This window comes from Myotis nattereri (genome assembly GCF_964212035.1).
Source record: "Myotis nattereri genome assembly, chromosome: 20".
In the NCBI taxonomy this organism is placed as follows: domain Eukaryota; kingdom Metazoa; phylum Chordata; class Mammalia; order Chiroptera; family Vespertilionidae; genus Myotis; species Myotis nattereri.
The window spans coordinates 4,661,169-4,677,084 of NC_138096.1; the positions used below are offsets into that span (position 1 = coordinate 4,661,169).

Here is a 15,916-nt window from a genome sequence, read left to right on the forward strand (position 1 = left end):
GAGGATCCCAGATGCCATAGTGACTTCACATCAATCATCTGTGGTTTAAAGAGGTAGGAGTAATTCCTTGCTGCAGAATCAGGAAATGGACATTTTCTTTAAAAATGAAAACAATCGCCGAAACCGGTTTGGCTCAGTGGATAGAGCGTCGGCTTGTGGACTGAAAGGTCCCAGGTTCGATTCCGGTCAAGGGCATGTACCTGGGTTGCGGGCATATCCCCAGTAGGAGATGTGCAGGAGGCAGCTGATCGATGTTTCTCTCTCATCGATGTTTCTAACTCTCTATCTCTCTCCCTTCCTCTCTGTAAAAAATCAATAATATATTTGATATATTTTATCAATAATATATTTTTAAAAAATAAATAAAATAAAAATGAAAACAATGGCCAAAAGGGTGGTGTGGCCCTAGCTGGTGTGGCTCAGTGGATACAGCATCGGTCTGCGGACCAAAGGGTCCTGGGTTTGATTCCGGTCAAGGGCATATACCTTGCTTGGAGGCTCCTTCCTGGCCTGGGACCTGGTCAGGGCTCGTGCAGGAGGCAACCCATCGATGTGTTTCTCTCACATCGATGTTTCTCTCTGTCTTTCCTTCTCTCTTCCACTCTCTCTAAAAATCAATGGAGCCCTAACCGGTTTGGCTCAGTGGATAGAGCGTCGGCCTGTGGACTGAAGTGTCCCGGGTTCGATTCTGGTCAAGGGCACATGCCTGGGTTGTGGGCTCGATCCCCAGTGGGAGGCATGCAGGGAGTGGCCAGTCAATGATTCTCTCCCATCATTGATGTTTCTATCTCTCTCTCCCTCTCCCTTCCTCTCTAAAAGCAATAAAAATATTTAAAATAATAAAATAAAAATCAATGGAAAAAATATCCTTGGGTGAGGATTAACAAAAAACACACACAACAGGGTGGTGTGTGACTGAGTTCGTGTTTAAGTCAACCCCACGGCCATCAGTCTTCTGTGGACTCGCCTGGGACACAAACTGCCCCCCTGTAACACCAGGGTCGCCAATTATCACATGGTTGTCTTTTCATCGTGAATCAGCCTCCTGACATTACTTTTTTCATTCGAGTAAGACAGAGGAAGACTTTTTACCAAAAATGTTTTTATTGTCTACACTCCTATTTTTATAGCTGTAAACTCAAGGAATCATCCAACAGTTGTATAAACTGGGGGAACAGTTAATAAGCACCTTCAATGGTTTCCACAGTTCAAGAATTTACCATTTAAAAAAACACAAAAATTATACAAAATCACGACAAACGTTTGACTATAGAGGGCTTGATATAGAATGAATGATAAATATGAAAAGAAAGTGAAACTAATTTATGAGTTGGGCCATCTAAACAACCTGTGTGTTCCCCAAACGCTGTGATACTTGGGGGGCTGGGGGGTAACTCGCCTCTGAAAACAAACTCCAATTATTCAGGGAAAGGCTCTCTCCTGATTTAGGTTCCAACGGGCTGCAGCCTTGGCAGGTGTTGAGGCGCTGACAAAGTGGTGGGTGTGTCAGCGTGCGGCTGAGCTTGTAAGGCCACAGGGGATGGCTCAGGCCTGGGAGGGTCTGCTCACCACTGGGGTGCTAAGTTGGGGGACACAACTTAGTCCCAGAGCACAGGGACAGGGCATGTAACCCTCCCTCGGGGCTGAATCCATTTGTCTAAGGGTTTGGGGGGGCGGGTCCTGTCTTTGTGGAGGGGTAGGAACTTCCCCATTCCAGAAGCTCAGGGCTTATGTGTTGGGGAACGGTGAGGGGAACGTGGTTAAGGCTCAGGCTGGCGGCCACTCAGCCACCAGGTCAGACAGTTTTCGGTCTGGACCCTCTGCAGCAGGGCGTTGCTGCGAAATACTCGGGTGAGGAAACAGGGCAGTCTTGTCTTCATTTCCGCTCAATGCAGTCAACTCCCAAGGTGTTGTCAGGGCAACGGCAGGTCCTGCTTCCCGGGGTGGCCAAGCAGAGGTGGGTGCAGCCACCGTTGTTCACTGAGCAGTAGTTGTGACCTGGAGGAGGCAGAAATCAGCTCGACAGCCTCTAAGCCCACGGAGGCCATGCCTGTGGGGGCTTCGGGGTGCAGTGGGGGGCTGTACCAGGCACTCAGCTAAGCTCAGCTCCTGGCTGTTTCTGCCAGAGAGTCCGAAAGCCTGACTCCTGCCCCGGGGGGGCCATGCAGGTCTCAGGGAGAGCAGACTTGCTCTGATTATAACACGGAGTTGGAATTTTAAAACACAAAGTACCGTCTACCTAGCTTGCCCATGTGGCGTTGCACCTGACTCGGGGGAGGAGGGAGGCAGGGACGAGAGTCCATCCGGGGAGGGGTCTAGAAGAGGCAGCACCGAGTCCGGGGCCGGGCTTGCCTCAATGCCTCTGGTCCTGCCACGGTCAGACACGTGATGTTGGGCAAATGGCTTCAGCTTCCTTATTTATAAAATGACCATAATAGCCTGGTGGGTGTGGCTCAGTGGTTGAACCAGGAGATCACGGTTAGATTCCCAGTCAGAGCACACGCCTGGGTTGCGGGCTCTATCCCCAGTAGGGGGCGTGCAGGGGCGGCCCAGGTGAGTTACCTTGGGGACACTGAGCCAGGGCGGTGGTGATGCCGTACAGCCGGGTCTGCTTGTGGGGGTGGAAGGTGTCGGTCTCTTTGGCAACAGCGATATCAACGGCAGCCACGGAATTCCTACAAGAACCCAGAGGCGGAAGGTAACACACAGCTGACGGCTCCCGCTTTATTCGACAGAGCAGCCTCTTCCGTGGTTTGGGGGAGACGCTAGAGGCTGTGCAGTGTCCACTGCTACCCTGGCCTTGCCCCCCAGCCAGCCCTTCCTCCGCGGGGGTGGTCAAGCCTGCATTTCCCTTTTTTTTTCTTATATATAAATATATGCTTTAATTGATTTCAGAGGGGGATGAAGGGAGGGAGGGAGAGAGGGAGAAAAATCAATGATGAGGGAGAATCATCGATCCGCTGCCTCCTGTATGCCCCACACTCAGGCATGTGCCCTGACCAGAATAGAATCGTGACTTCCTGGCTCATAGGTCAATACTCAACCACTGAGCCACACTGGCTGGGCTTCCCTGTCTTCTTAAAAAAAAAGACAGAGCCCTAACCGGTTTGGCTCAGTGGATAGAGCCTGCAGACTGAAGGGTCCTGGGTTCGGTTCTGGTCAAGGGTATATGCCAGGGTCATGGCTCGATCCCCAGGAGGGGCGTGCAGGAGGCAGCCGATCAATGATTCTCTCTCATCATGGATGTTTCTACCTCTTTCGCTGTCTCCCTTCCTCTCTAAAATCAATAAAAATATATGAAAAATAAAGGACAGGATCGGCTGGGGTTCCCCTCCGGCACCACACTCTAAGCTGGGAAATCGCTTTCTATGCTCACAGCCCAGCCACACCACTTGCTCGGTTTAACCCCCTCTTTGCCGGGAGGGGTGGCCGAGGGCCTGTGGCACATGCAGCTGGAGAACAATAAGGAAGTGGGGCACGGAGTGGGTAGGGAACCCACCAGCCGAGGGCCCCTGGGCCAGCTCCGGGGAAAGATCAGGGGTGCTCAGGGCTCAGCAAGCCCCAGGGTACAGCCTGGAGGCCGCCACCCACCCTGCTGCGCCCATGGCATCCATGGCGCCTGCTCTCCCAGGAGCCTCGCCATCTCCTGGCCACCGGGAGGCCGGCCGGCTCGATGGGGCATCTCGGAGGCGGGAGGTCAGGCCAGGGGGCAGAAGGGCAGGGCTGGGCGCCCCAAGCGGGAGGGTGGCCAGGCAGGCTGCTGACTCACGTCTTCCAGTCCGTGTAATACAGATTCTTCCCGAAGCTCGTCACTGAGAAAGGGTACTGGAGGCCTTCGAGGACCCTGCGACGGACGGGCTGCTCCGGCCTCAGGCACTCGGCCCGGCTAGTGCCTGTGGGAGCGAGAACAAGCCCTTCATTGTCCCCCCGCACAGGAAAGGGCCCCTTTGTGTCACTGGGCAAGGAGAGGGGGCGAGAGAACCCGCCAGTCCCCAGCTCTCCAGAGCTGAGCGTAGCCCCAAAAAGCTGAGCTAACCCCCAAGAGCAGAGCTTAGCTCTGAAGAGCCTGACCTGGCCCAGGAGAGCCAAGCCCTCCCCTGGTGGGTCCCAGAGAATGCACGGGGGTGCCGCTCAAACCCGGAGCAGCCCTTCAGCCCCTCTCGCCCTTGTCGGTCAGCACCCCTCTTGTGGGGCACCCACGCCGGGCTCTGCTGGGCAGTATGAGCTGAGCCTGTGCCCGGAGCAGGGGCGCAGGAGGAACGGGCCACCTCCCATTCTTGCTCACGTCCCCCTCAGACCTACGGACGACAGGGCCCCGCTGGGCAGCCGCTGTGCCAGTCTCGGGCCGGTGCCCACATGGCGACTAAGGTGTGTTCCCATGACCGTGGGCACCTCACCCCTCATGCGCCCCAAGTGCAAGATGTAGCCCCTGCACTCGCGTGGCACCAGACATGTTCTCAACAGAGACGGATGGTGATGGACGTTGCTGCCCACAGCCTGCGCCCAAGGGATACCCAGGTCTGCCCGGGCATGGGGAGGGCATGGCTTTATCTCCTGTAGCTCCATGTCCTGCCCTGGCCTGTAGCAACTACAGGTTTGTACACCGTGAATTGATGAACAGATACCAGATCTGTTAAAGGACCAGATTGTATGTTAGGTTCTATGGGCCACAGGCAACATGAAGGACATGAAATGGGCATTTACGTAACCATTTAAAATGTCACATTTCCAGGTCCCGGGTGACCCCCAGGCAGGGGGCAGGCTGGATGCCACAGGCTGGAGTTTGCTGACCCCAGACTTCAGTGATGGGAACCCCTCCCCAGACAGCGTCACGCCCCGAGAAACCATGGCTTTCCGAGCAAGAAAATGCAGCTATTTTTGTGCAGGAAAAGAAAACGTTCTCTCGTGCCCTCTTCCCGTGACATCCTCTTGCTGACCAGACGGGCCGGCTCACGGTGGGCACACCGCCCCCACCCCAGGCCTCACCGGCATCCACCCAGCAGAGCTGGGACGAGTAGGCATCGAAGGTCAGCCCGTTGGGCAGGCCCAGGTCGTCCTGCACGAGGACCCTGCGGTGGGTGCCGTCCATGTAGGAGGTCTCGATCTTGGGGCTGTCCCGGTTCCAGTCCGTCCAGTAGAGGTTCCTGAGGGAGGACACGGAGCGGGACGAGGAAGAGACATGAGGAAGACGCACAAGAGGACGTTTCATGAAAACTACGTAGAAAGAGCCACTGATGAAGACCGTGCAGATGCGCCTGGACGGTGTGGCTCAGTGGTCGAGCATCAACCTACGACCCAGGAGGTCACAGTTCAATTCCTGGTCAGGGCTCTTGCCTGGGTTGTGGGCTCGATCCCTAGTGTGGGGCGTGCAGGAGGCAGCCGATCCAAGATTCTCTCTCATCATGGATGTTTCTCTCTCTCCCTCTCCCTTCCTCTGAAATATATGTTAAAAAAAAAAGATTGGAAAGTGGGACGTGCTACCAGGTCCACAACTGTCACAGGGGCCGGCGTTTCCCTGCAGACACCCATCGCCACCCGCTGGAGGCGTGCACTGCAGGAAGCGGGGCTGGCCTTCGAGCCCCCCACGGAGAGCACCCCGAAGGACGGACGCACGGACAGCGGACGCACACGCAGACGGACACACGCTACCCTCTCACGGGGTCCGTCGCGATGCCTCTGGGATTCACCAGGTCCGTGTCGAACAGCACCCGACGCTGGGTGCCGTCCAGCTTGGCCACCTCTATGCGGTCCAGGCGAGAGTCCGTCCAGAAGAGGTTGCGGCCGAGATGGTCCACGGCGATGCCTTCGGGGCTTCCGAGACCTGGGGGCAAAGGCAGAGCACGTCGGATTGGGGAAGCCGGTGAGCGTCGGGGTTCCGGACCCCGTGGTGCTGGTTCACATGCGGCCAATCCTTGCACGTGGAGACAACAAACGGGAATGAGACGTGCAACCAATTCATAAAAGCCACGCATCCCCTTGGTGGGCGTCCAGGGCCGAAGCTTTGGCCCCACCAACAGGGAGCCCACAGCCAACTCGGCTCGAGTCCCCGGGTTTTTGGGGAGCTTGAGGGGGGGGACTCAGCCGGGGAGACCGGGCCGGGATTCTCGAGGGAGGTGACATGCGTGACGCTGGCTCCTGAAGGACCAACAGGAGTCTGTCAGGCAAAGGTTTTCCAGGCGGTGGGACCAGACGTAGGTCTACAGGAAGACGGGCCAGCCAGTGTGGCTCAGTGGCTAAGTATTGACCTATGAACCAGGAGGTCAGGGTTCGATTCCCGGTCAGGGCACATGCCCGGGTTGCAGGCTCCATCCCCAGTGCAGGGCGTGCAGGAGGCACCCGATCAGTGATTCTCTCATCATTGATGTTTCTATCTCTTTCTCCCTCTCCCTTCTTCTCTGAAATCAATAAAAATATGTTTTAAAAAAGAAGAAGAGGACCCTGATGCAGACTTCAGCGAATCCCTTTCTCTCTATTGAAATAGAGACCCAGTCCCTTCTTCTGCGAAGATCACATTCTAATTTAGTTCTGTTCACACAGTGGGCTTCTGCCTGGGGCGGCTCGCTGCATTCTTGGCGGGTCCCCAGTCCCAGGGGCAACAGGAAATAGCAGCGGTGACCTGCCCCTCCCACTGGGTTTTGAAGTCACATCACAGAGAACAGCAGCCACATGTTTGAGAGAGAGACGGGATGCGGGAGGACGCTTCCAAACGTCTGTTCCTTGAACCAAGCCAGGCAAACGAGCACGTGTTGTTTAAGTAGCACATTCGTCTCAGCCTCAGCTGGATTCCCGTGGCAGCGTCTCTGCCGAGGCAGCCAGAGAAGGGACAATGCCCCGGGGGCTGTCCCACAGGCAGAGGCGCCCCTAGAACAGCAATTACGAGGGAAATGTTCAACGGGAAACTGGGAAAGCGACATGCGGCCCCAAGTGAAGAGAATTCCTAACGCGTGTGGCTTTTAAAGGCCTGTCTTTGATTTGAGCGTTTTGCGGAGGAAGAGAGAGGGTTTACAGAGCAGGCATCACCAGCCGGACCGCGTCCCTGGACTGAAAGTCTCTGGGAGTCGGCTGCCCTCCCCAGTACAGGAGGACTTTTAGAGTCGTTGCATTTTTGGTGTAATCATCATTTTAAAAAAATATATATATATTTTATTGATTTCAGAGAGGAAGGGAGAGAGAGAGAGAAACATCAATGATGAGAGAGAATCACTGATCAGCTGCCTCCTGCACGCCCCCCACTGGGGATCGAGCCTGCAACCCGGGCCTGTGCCCTGACCGGGAATCGAACCGTGACCTCCTGGTTCACAGGTCGGCGCTCAACCACTGAGCCACACCAGCCGGGCTAATGGTGTTCAATGTTGGTAAAACACAACCATGTAAAATAGTCTTGACTACGCATACGGTCCTTGGCTGACACCAGCACCTGTAAGGTAAGGAATTTCGTTTAACTGCTGCCCGAAGCCACACCCAGAAGGAAGCACGCCCACCTTGTCGAATGATGGTGGCCGGCTCCCCGCCATACAGGCTGGCTCTCCCGATGGAAGGCTCGCTGATGTCGGTCCAGTAGACCATCTTGTCCACGCAGTCGAAGGCCAGGCCGATGATGACTTTGCCCTGGAAGCGCAGACCAGTGTGAGAGGGGTCCACCCACCAGCATCTGAGTGACCCGCGACGGGGGGAGCCTGTCACTGGAGGGGGTGCTGGCGGCCACCCAGGGAGGGCGGCGACCCCGGGGGCATGTTTCAGGAGGCCAAGGCGAACGCCTCCATCACTCACACGCGTTAGCAAACACCGTGAGCGCCCAGCACCGTGTTGGGAACCCACTGTGGACCGGACCCCTGCACACACTAGCCGCACGGTTTTGTGTCCCTGGTGGGAAGACACACGCCGACGCAGACGCACACACTGACGAGTCGACGCAACAAACTGGACATGGAGCCAGGGCAAGCCAGTGCGCGGCCGGGCCAGGCTCCTCCGAGAGGTGGGCTGCCCACGCCCGCTGGTTCCCCAGGTCACCCCGTGTCCTGGGTGCGAGGAGCCAGCACTCACCGGGGCATGCAGCAGTGCCTTGGCTTCCGTCTTCCTCATGGTGCTGCCCTCCAGCGGGAGGCGCTCTATCTTCCCCGTCTGGGCAAAGAGCAAGTGGGTCCCGGGGGGCAGAGGGATGACGGCGGGAGGAACCGAGGGTCCGGGGTGAATCGGGGGAGCCACCGTGCTCAGACCTGGGGGCAGGAGAGGTCCATGAGTGAGGCTGACTGCGGCAGGGATGCACGCCTGCACACGCCCATGCACACACACCTATACACGCCTGTGCACACACACCTGCACATGCCCATGCATGCATACCTGCACATACACCTGCACATGCCCATGCACACATACCTGCACACACACATGCACACACACCCACACACGCCCATACACACCTGCACACGTCCATGCACACATACCTGCACACACATGCACACACACCCGCACACGCCCATACACACCTGCATACAGACCTGCACACACCTGTGCACACACATCTGCAAACACCCATGCACATGCCCATGCACGCATACCTGCACACACACCTGCACACGCCCATGCACATGCCCATGCACGCACACCTGCACACACACCCACATGCCAGGTCACCTTCGTGGCACCACAGACCACAGGCACACAATGACCGTTTTTTATCGGAAAGCGTGGGAACAGAAAGACCTCAAAGGGCGCTGGTGACGAAGACACGCAGGGCCGAGCGTAACACTGCAGGTCTAGTGACAAAAGGCCTCGCCCCCCCTCCCCCCATACTAGTGAAAGAAGTTGCCTCGCCGTGCACGCCGGCTTCAGATGTGGCCACACGGTGACCCGAACAGCGGCACATGGCCGCCCTGTGGGCCCTGCCCCCCGGCTGCTGAGCTCTGTGATGCAGAGACGGTCCCAGGGGCCTTGCCTACGTGCCCAGACCCACAGCAGCGTGGCCCTCGGGGCTCCCCGGAGCTCAGGAAGAGCAGGGGGCTGACTGTCTGGGGCTCAGCCTTGCCTCCTCACTGCTGGCCTGGCCATGGGCCTCGGCTCCCTGGCTCACCCCAGGCAGCCTGTGCCGCAGGCTAAGGGGCCCGGAATGGGTGTCAGGAAACCCGGGCCCCCTCGGTCATGGCTGTCGCAGAACCAGCTGCAGAAACCTCTGACGCTCTTTGCATCCTAGGGGACCTAGGATCTGAAGAGCCCAGGGCACAGCCGGGAAGGAGGCACTGTCCCGGGGTGGAGGCCTTCATGCCACCTGAGTCAGCAGGCCCCGGGGTCCCTGCCCTCTCTGCAATGCCAGGCCGCCCACTGCAGGGAGCTCACCTGCAGGACACGCACCCTCTCTGCTACCAGCCACAGCAGGGCTGCAGCGGGCCACTCGCCATTTGCCAAGAGGAGAAGGGGGGAGAGAGCGAGCAGCGGGCATGCCAAGGGAGACAGAGAAAAGGGGTGCAAAGGGGAGGAGAGGAGGGAGGGAATGGGGTTCAAGCCAGGGGAGCTTTTGGGATTCAGGGCAGCAGAAAGCACCCACCGTGTGTTCGGCAGGGCCCCCCAATGACGCTCACAGGCGCTGGGGACCCTGGTCCTCAGGCCTTTATGACGCCCAAGCCCCAGCACGTGTCGCCCCAACTTACAGGGGGGCCTCATCCCGGGCCTGGTCCTGGTGCCCTCCAGCTCACGGCCGTCGCGGTCCACGCACCAGCAGTAGCCGGTGCTGCCATGGCACTGGGTGGGCACGTACTGCCCGTGCTCGTCGCACTCGGGGACAAACATCCCGGGGGGCAGAGGGCGCTGGCCCGTCACCCCCGCCGCCCCGAGGATGTGTTCTCGCTGGAGCTGGCAGCGCGTCTTCTCTGCTTCTGTCAGGGAGACAAGCGAGGGGACACGTCAGCGGTGGCGTCATCGGGGATCCCGCTGTGCCTCGCGATCCCCATACCCAACTCAGAACCGCAGAGCTGCCTGGTCACCACTGGGTTGTGTTTGACTAATTTTTTAAAATATTTCTTTTATTGATTTCAGAGAGGAAGGGAGGAGAGAGAGACAGAAACATCCATGATGAGAGAGAGTCACCGATCGGCTGCCTCCTGCACGCCCCCCCACCAGGGATTGAGCCCACAACCCAGGCATGTGCCCTTGGCAGGAATCGAACCTGGGACCCTTCAGTCCGCAGGCTGACGCTCTATCCATTGAGCCAAGCCGGCTAGGGCTTACTAATTTTTAAAAATTTAAATCAACCTGCCCAGCCGGCATGGCTCAGTGGTTGAGGGTGGACCTTTGAACCAGGAGGTCATGGTTCGATTCATGATTCTTTCTCATCACTGATATTTTTCTCTCTCTCTTCCTCTCTGTAACCAATTAAATACATATATGCATATATATATATATAAAATAAAAAAAGGTGTAGCCCTGTTATCAGCACTCCTTCCTCTCTGTAATCAATAAAAAAATATCCTATATCATAAAAGGCTAATATGCAAATTGTCTCCTTGGGAGTTCAATTGCTTGCTATGACGTGCACTGACCACCAGGGGGCAGCGCGGAATGAAGGAAGGCCCCAGCCGGCAGCCAGAAGGCCCTGATCACCGGCCAGGCCTAGGGACCCTACCTGTGAACGAATTTCGTGCACCAGGCCTCTAGTATTAAAAATAAAAAAAGAAGTAGCCCTGTTATCAGAACTTCCTTCCTCTCAGGGGCTGAGTAACATTCTATCGTGAGCTGGACTGCAGTCTGTGTGCCCCAGCATGAGCTGATGAACGGCACTGACATTTGGTTTACATTTATTTGTTTAAAGTTTTTCTTAAATGCCTTTTTTGGGGGGGAGGGGGAAGGCAGACTTTTCATAACGACTTTTATCACCAGCTTAAGTCATGCCGTTACAATGTAGTTAGAAATTTCTGAAAGGGTATTATTGTTAAAAAAAGAAAAAGCTCATTCGTACATAAACAGTATCTAGCACTTCGTTGGGACCCTGCTATTCAAAAGGCTCCGGCAAAACACATCCTCCAGCCCCAGGCTGTTGAAGCCAGGCCGAAGGGGAGGCCCCTGGAAGGGGGCACAAAGTCAGGGTGAGTTGGGCTGCTATCGGCAATGCTCAGAGCCGCTTAAATGTCTTTTTGTTATTATTATTATTCAAGCTTCTTGCCAGCCACGCACATTGAGTCTGCGCTCTGGGGACCAAAGATGCAGGGCCCCTCACCCACGTGCGTGTCTCCCTGTAGTGACGCCCTCAGGCCTGGCATGAAGCATGGCCTCTGAACCGGGCTGCTCACACCCCACAGGACATGCCCGAGTTTGTGGGCCAGGCTGACAGTCAGGGCCCGGGACACTCAGGCCCAGGGCCCGGCAGGGCGGAGCGGGTTCCGCACGGAGGGAGACTGGCCACCGAGTCCACCCACACCTGTCTGCACAGGTGCACGTTCAAGACTGCACTTACTTAACCGTGACGTGCCTACGTGCACCCTGACGTGTCTGCGCACAGATGGGACGTTCGGTCCTGCACGCACGTACACTGTGGTGTGTCTGCACACGGATGGAACTTTCGGTCCCGCATGCACATCCACCATGACATGTCTACACACGGATGGAACTTTCAGTCCTGCACGCACGTGCACCGTGACGTGTCTGCACAAGGGTGTATGTTTGGTCCTGCACTCACGTCCGCTGTGACGTGTCCTGCACTCACGCTTCCATGCACTTACACAAGCATATATACAAGCATCGTTTCATAACACAATACTTATTCCTGCTCCACGCTCTCTACCTACCCTGACATTTTCTTGTTTTGCTTCATTCCATCCCATTCAAAGAAAACGGGGACAGCAACCCATACACGGGCTTATTTCTATATATTTATACAAACGGGACCTCGCAGCATATACCCTTTTGCTCGACATGGTTTTGAGATTTCCCCATTCATTCCAGTTCACTCATGTTAACCGCTGTGTATTATTTCATCGCCTGAATGGTACCCGAACGCATCTGTCCATTCCTTCTGTTGACAGTCATTCAGGTTGTTTTCGGGGACACACAACGCTCAATTTCCAGTGCACGTTCTCTCCCAGGGTCATGGCCCGAGGTTGACTTTCGGAAAAGAACAGGATTAACTATGTAAACAGCCCCAGCAAGCAGCCGGTCCTGGCTTTATCTGTCCATCCCAGCCTGCAGGTCTGGCTTGTGTGTTTCGTCAAGAGAGCCTTAACTACGGGGACAAGGAGTCAGACTTCAAACAACAAAACAAAAAAATAAAGCACCGACTTCCTTTTGAACTGGGACGAGCAGGAAGCCTCAGGAAGTAATGAATGTGAGTCTCAACCCCCCCTCTCCCCCCGCCCTTCGCATTCTTCAAGGTGCAATAATACACTGTTTTGTTTTTTGATGGTTTTAAAAAATATTTTGTTGTTAAGCCTCACCCAAGGATATTTTTCCATTGATTTTTTTTAGAGAGAGTGGAAGGGAGGGACGGGGGGGTGGGGAGAGAGAGAGAGAGGCAGGGATATGAGAGAGACACATTGATTGGTTGCCTCCCGCATGTGCCCTGACCTGGGCCGGGGATCGAGGCTGCAACCGAGATATGTGCCCTCGACTGGAATCGAACCCGGGACCCTTCAGTCCACAGTCTGATGCTCTCTATCCTCCCTCCCTCTCTCTCTCTCTTTCTCTCTCTCTCTCTCTTCCTTCCTTCCTTCCTTCTTTCTTTCTCTCTCTTTCTCCTTTCTTTCTTTCTCTCCCTCTCCCTTTCTCTCTCTTTCGTTTTTCCTGTTAGTCATTTGTAACAGCTGCTGGAACGTCTCCACTCCTCCCTGTGTGTAAGTCTATGGGTAACACTCCAACTTTCACCCATCGCTTCAGGCACAAAAGGGTGCCCTGCCCGGGGTTCCTCTAGGCCAGGGGTCGGCAAACCTCCGACCAGGTGGTAAATACTTTAGGCTTTGCAGGCGTTTACAGATTCTGCCGCAAACTGACCTCTCCTTTGACACACACGTGGGTAAGGGCGCCACAGCCCGTACAGAACCTGACGAGCACAGCTGTGTCCCAGTGAGAGTCTGTTTACAAAAACAGGAGGTGGGTGGGATTCGTCCTGTGAGGAGCAGTTTGCTGACCCCCGGTCCTTGGCGCAAAACAACGTAGACCAGCGACGTGTAGTGTTATACGTCAAACTGTAAACCGTCATCCGGTGGTGTGAGCCGGTTTCGTACACTGCAGCTCTTTACTGTGAATGTACATACAGTGGGGCCTTGACTTACGCGTTTAATTCGTTCCGTGACGGAGCTCGTAACTCAGATTACTCGTATGTCAAATCAAAAAGCGAACGAGTGAGACACGTGATGCTGGGCTGATGTTGTGGCGTTCACTGTGACGTTCTCTGCGCCAGCTAGCCATGGGGTACCTGAAGCTGGCTCGTAACCCGAATTTTAGCTCGAAACTCAAAGCAAAAAATTGGCCAGGAGACGGCTGGTATCTCGAAAAACTCGTTAGTCGGGACACTCGTAAGTCAAGGCCCCACTGTATTTGTGCACGCACACACACACACACACACACACACACACACACACACACCACTGTTTCTGTTTCTCTGCGAACCCTGACTGCTGCAGACCGCTCTCCCCTGCTCTGCTTGCTCCGGTTACCAGGATGACCAGACTCCAGGCTGCCAGGAGTCCTGGTCAACCTGTGGTGCCCCCCATGGTAGAGCAGTACGCAGCCTGCACGCCTGTTCACGGCAGCCACGCTCTGATCTGCCTCAATGACCCTCAGGATTCACACGGAGCTCACACATTCCCACGGCACCTCCCCTCCCGGGGGCCCTGTACTCAGGACTCACGGGCAGGGCACCGGCCTACCGGCTCCCAGTGTCCCGACTCCTCACCTCCAGGCACGCAGCGGAAGCCGTCGCCCCGGTACCCAGGCTTGCACTGGCACGAGAAGGAGCCCGGGGTGTTGTAGCAGAAGGCATCGGGGTGGCAGCGGCTCGGGTGGCATTCATCCACGTCTGCAAAACAGCCCCAGGACAGAGTTTCCTCCGGAATCCATGGTTTACACAATCACTTAAGCCCCTTGCTCAGCTCTGTGGGGCCCTGTGTCTGCTCTGGGGCCGCTGAACGTTAATGAGCAAAACCATCACTCCACGCTAATGATCACAACAGTAGCTCAACATTCATTATCAGAACAGTAACTCCCTCAACGGTACCAACACAACAACTCCCCAATTTCCATCTTGTGCATTTACACGTGTTTCTCTTTTCCTAAGAAATGGGGAAAAGGGAGGGTTCTTTTGTATAATTAAACCGCTTCTTCTCAGCTTGGAACAGAGTGCAGAATCTGGGAGGGAAGGCGGGGGGGGGGGGGATGGGGGGGAGATAATCAATCCACCCATGGACGCAGACAATGGGGGGGGGTGAAGGCCTTGGGGGGGAGGGGCTGGAAGGGGTCAATGGGGAGAAAAAAGGGGACCTAGGTAATACTTTCAACAATAATGAATTATTTAAAATAATAATAAAAAATAAAATAAAACGCTTCTTTTCATCATAAATGAGAGCTTCAAAAATGTCTACGGGTGGGTAATGAAGAGACAGGCGCTCCGAGATTATAATCTATCTGGGAAAAGCTTGGACTTTGCAGAAATACTTTGCGGTGTAAAGTGAAGTCATCTTGCCCTGGCCGGTTTGGCTCAGTGGATAGAGCATCGACCTGCGGACTGAAGGGTCCCAGGTCCGATTCCGGTCAAGGGCACATGCCCAGGTTGCAGGCTTGATCCCCAGTAGGGGGCATGCAGGAGGCAGCCGATCAATGATTTGTTCTCATCACTGATGTTTCTATCTCTCTCTCCCTCTCCCTTCCTCTCTGAAATCAATAAAAATTTATATATAAAATATTGTTTAAAAATAATAATTGAAGCCAAAACCGGTTTGGCTCAGTGGATAGAGCGTCGGCCTGCGGACTGAAAGGTCCCAGGTTCGATTCCGGTGAAGGGCATGTACCTGGGTTGCGGGCACATCCCCAGTAGGAGATGTGCAGGAGGCAGCTGATCGATGTTTCTCTCCCATCGATGTTTCTAACTCTCTATCTCTCTCCCTTCCTCTCTGTAAAAAATCAATAAAATATATTTTTAAAACAATAATTAAAAAACAATAAATGGCTGGACTTTAAGCTCCATAAATTCAAAAGTGGTTTTTCTTTTCCTAAAAAACAGACAATCCCCCCCCATACCCCCGCTCGCCTCGTTCCTAGCAGACAGCAGGTGTCTAAGTGTTGCCTGAAGGAGCAAGTCAGACAGAACAAAATCTCAGGGGGAGGACAGTGTTTTCCCCAAGGGGAACAGCCCCCAAAAGAAAATGCATAGGCCGGCCAGTGTGGCTCAGTGGTTGAGCATCGACCAGGAGGTCACCGTTCGATTCCTGGTCAGGGCACATGCCTCCGGTCTGGGCTCGATCCCCCATGTGGGGCGTGCAGGAGGCGGCCGATCCATGATTCTCTCTCATCATGGATGTTTCTCTCTCTCTCCCCCTCTCCCTTCCTCTCTAAAAATCAATAAAAATATATTTAACAAAAAATAAATAAAATACAGAACCAGTAGTTCAAATGCCTCCATAAAAATGTAACATGGGGCCCACATTACCAACAGAGCTGAAAGAGTAACTCTTACTAAACTCGAGGTAAGACGGCCATTCGCACATGATCACTACCACGTGGGGCGTTTTTCCGGGTTATACAGAGACAAACGTCGGCGTCACCACGCACCTTGGCAGGCCCGGCCGTCCCCGGAGAAGCCTGGCAAACAGGAGCAGGTGTAGGAGGAGCCGCCAGTGTAGACGCACTGGGCCCGCTGGGGGATGTCACAGTCGTGCAGGCCGGTCGTGCAGTGGTTGATGGGCCGCTCGTCCACGGCAGCTTCGAACGCAAGGTGGAC

The 15,916-nt window shown here is 55.2% G+C and overlaps 1 protein-coding gene across 1 annotated transcript in view; it reads right to left on the reverse strand.

Moving 5' to 3' along the window:
* Nucleotides 1-1,082: 1,082 nt before the first annotated feature.
* The window catches only part of NID1 (nidogen 1), a gene marked incomplete at its 5' end in the record, with an annotated part of 40,569 nt that continues 25,735 nt past the window's right edge, over nucleotides 1,083-15,916 (reverse strand). The window contains 10 exons of the mRNA XM_081114516.1: nucleotides 1,083-1,998; nucleotides 2,563-2,675; nucleotides 3,770-3,893; nucleotides 4,987-5,144; nucleotides 5,650-5,821; nucleotides 7,482-7,608; nucleotides 8,044-8,216; nucleotides 9,645-9,869; nucleotides 13,877-13,999; nucleotides 15,748-15,897. Coding sequence (XP_080970642.1) covers nucleotides 1,877-1,998; nucleotides 2,563-2,675; nucleotides 3,770-3,893; nucleotides 4,987-5,144; nucleotides 5,650-5,821; nucleotides 7,482-7,608; nucleotides 8,044-8,216; nucleotides 9,645-9,869; nucleotides 13,877-13,999; nucleotides 15,748-15,897 — 1,487 coding nt within the window. The 3' untranslated portion in view covers nucleotides 1,083-1,876. The remainder of the gene's footprint in view (nucleotides 1,999-2,562; nucleotides 2,676-3,769; nucleotides 3,894-4,986; nucleotides 5,145-5,649; nucleotides 5,822-7,481; nucleotides 7,609-8,043; nucleotides 8,217-9,644; nucleotides 9,870-13,876; nucleotides 14,000-15,747; nucleotides 15,898-15,916) is intronic.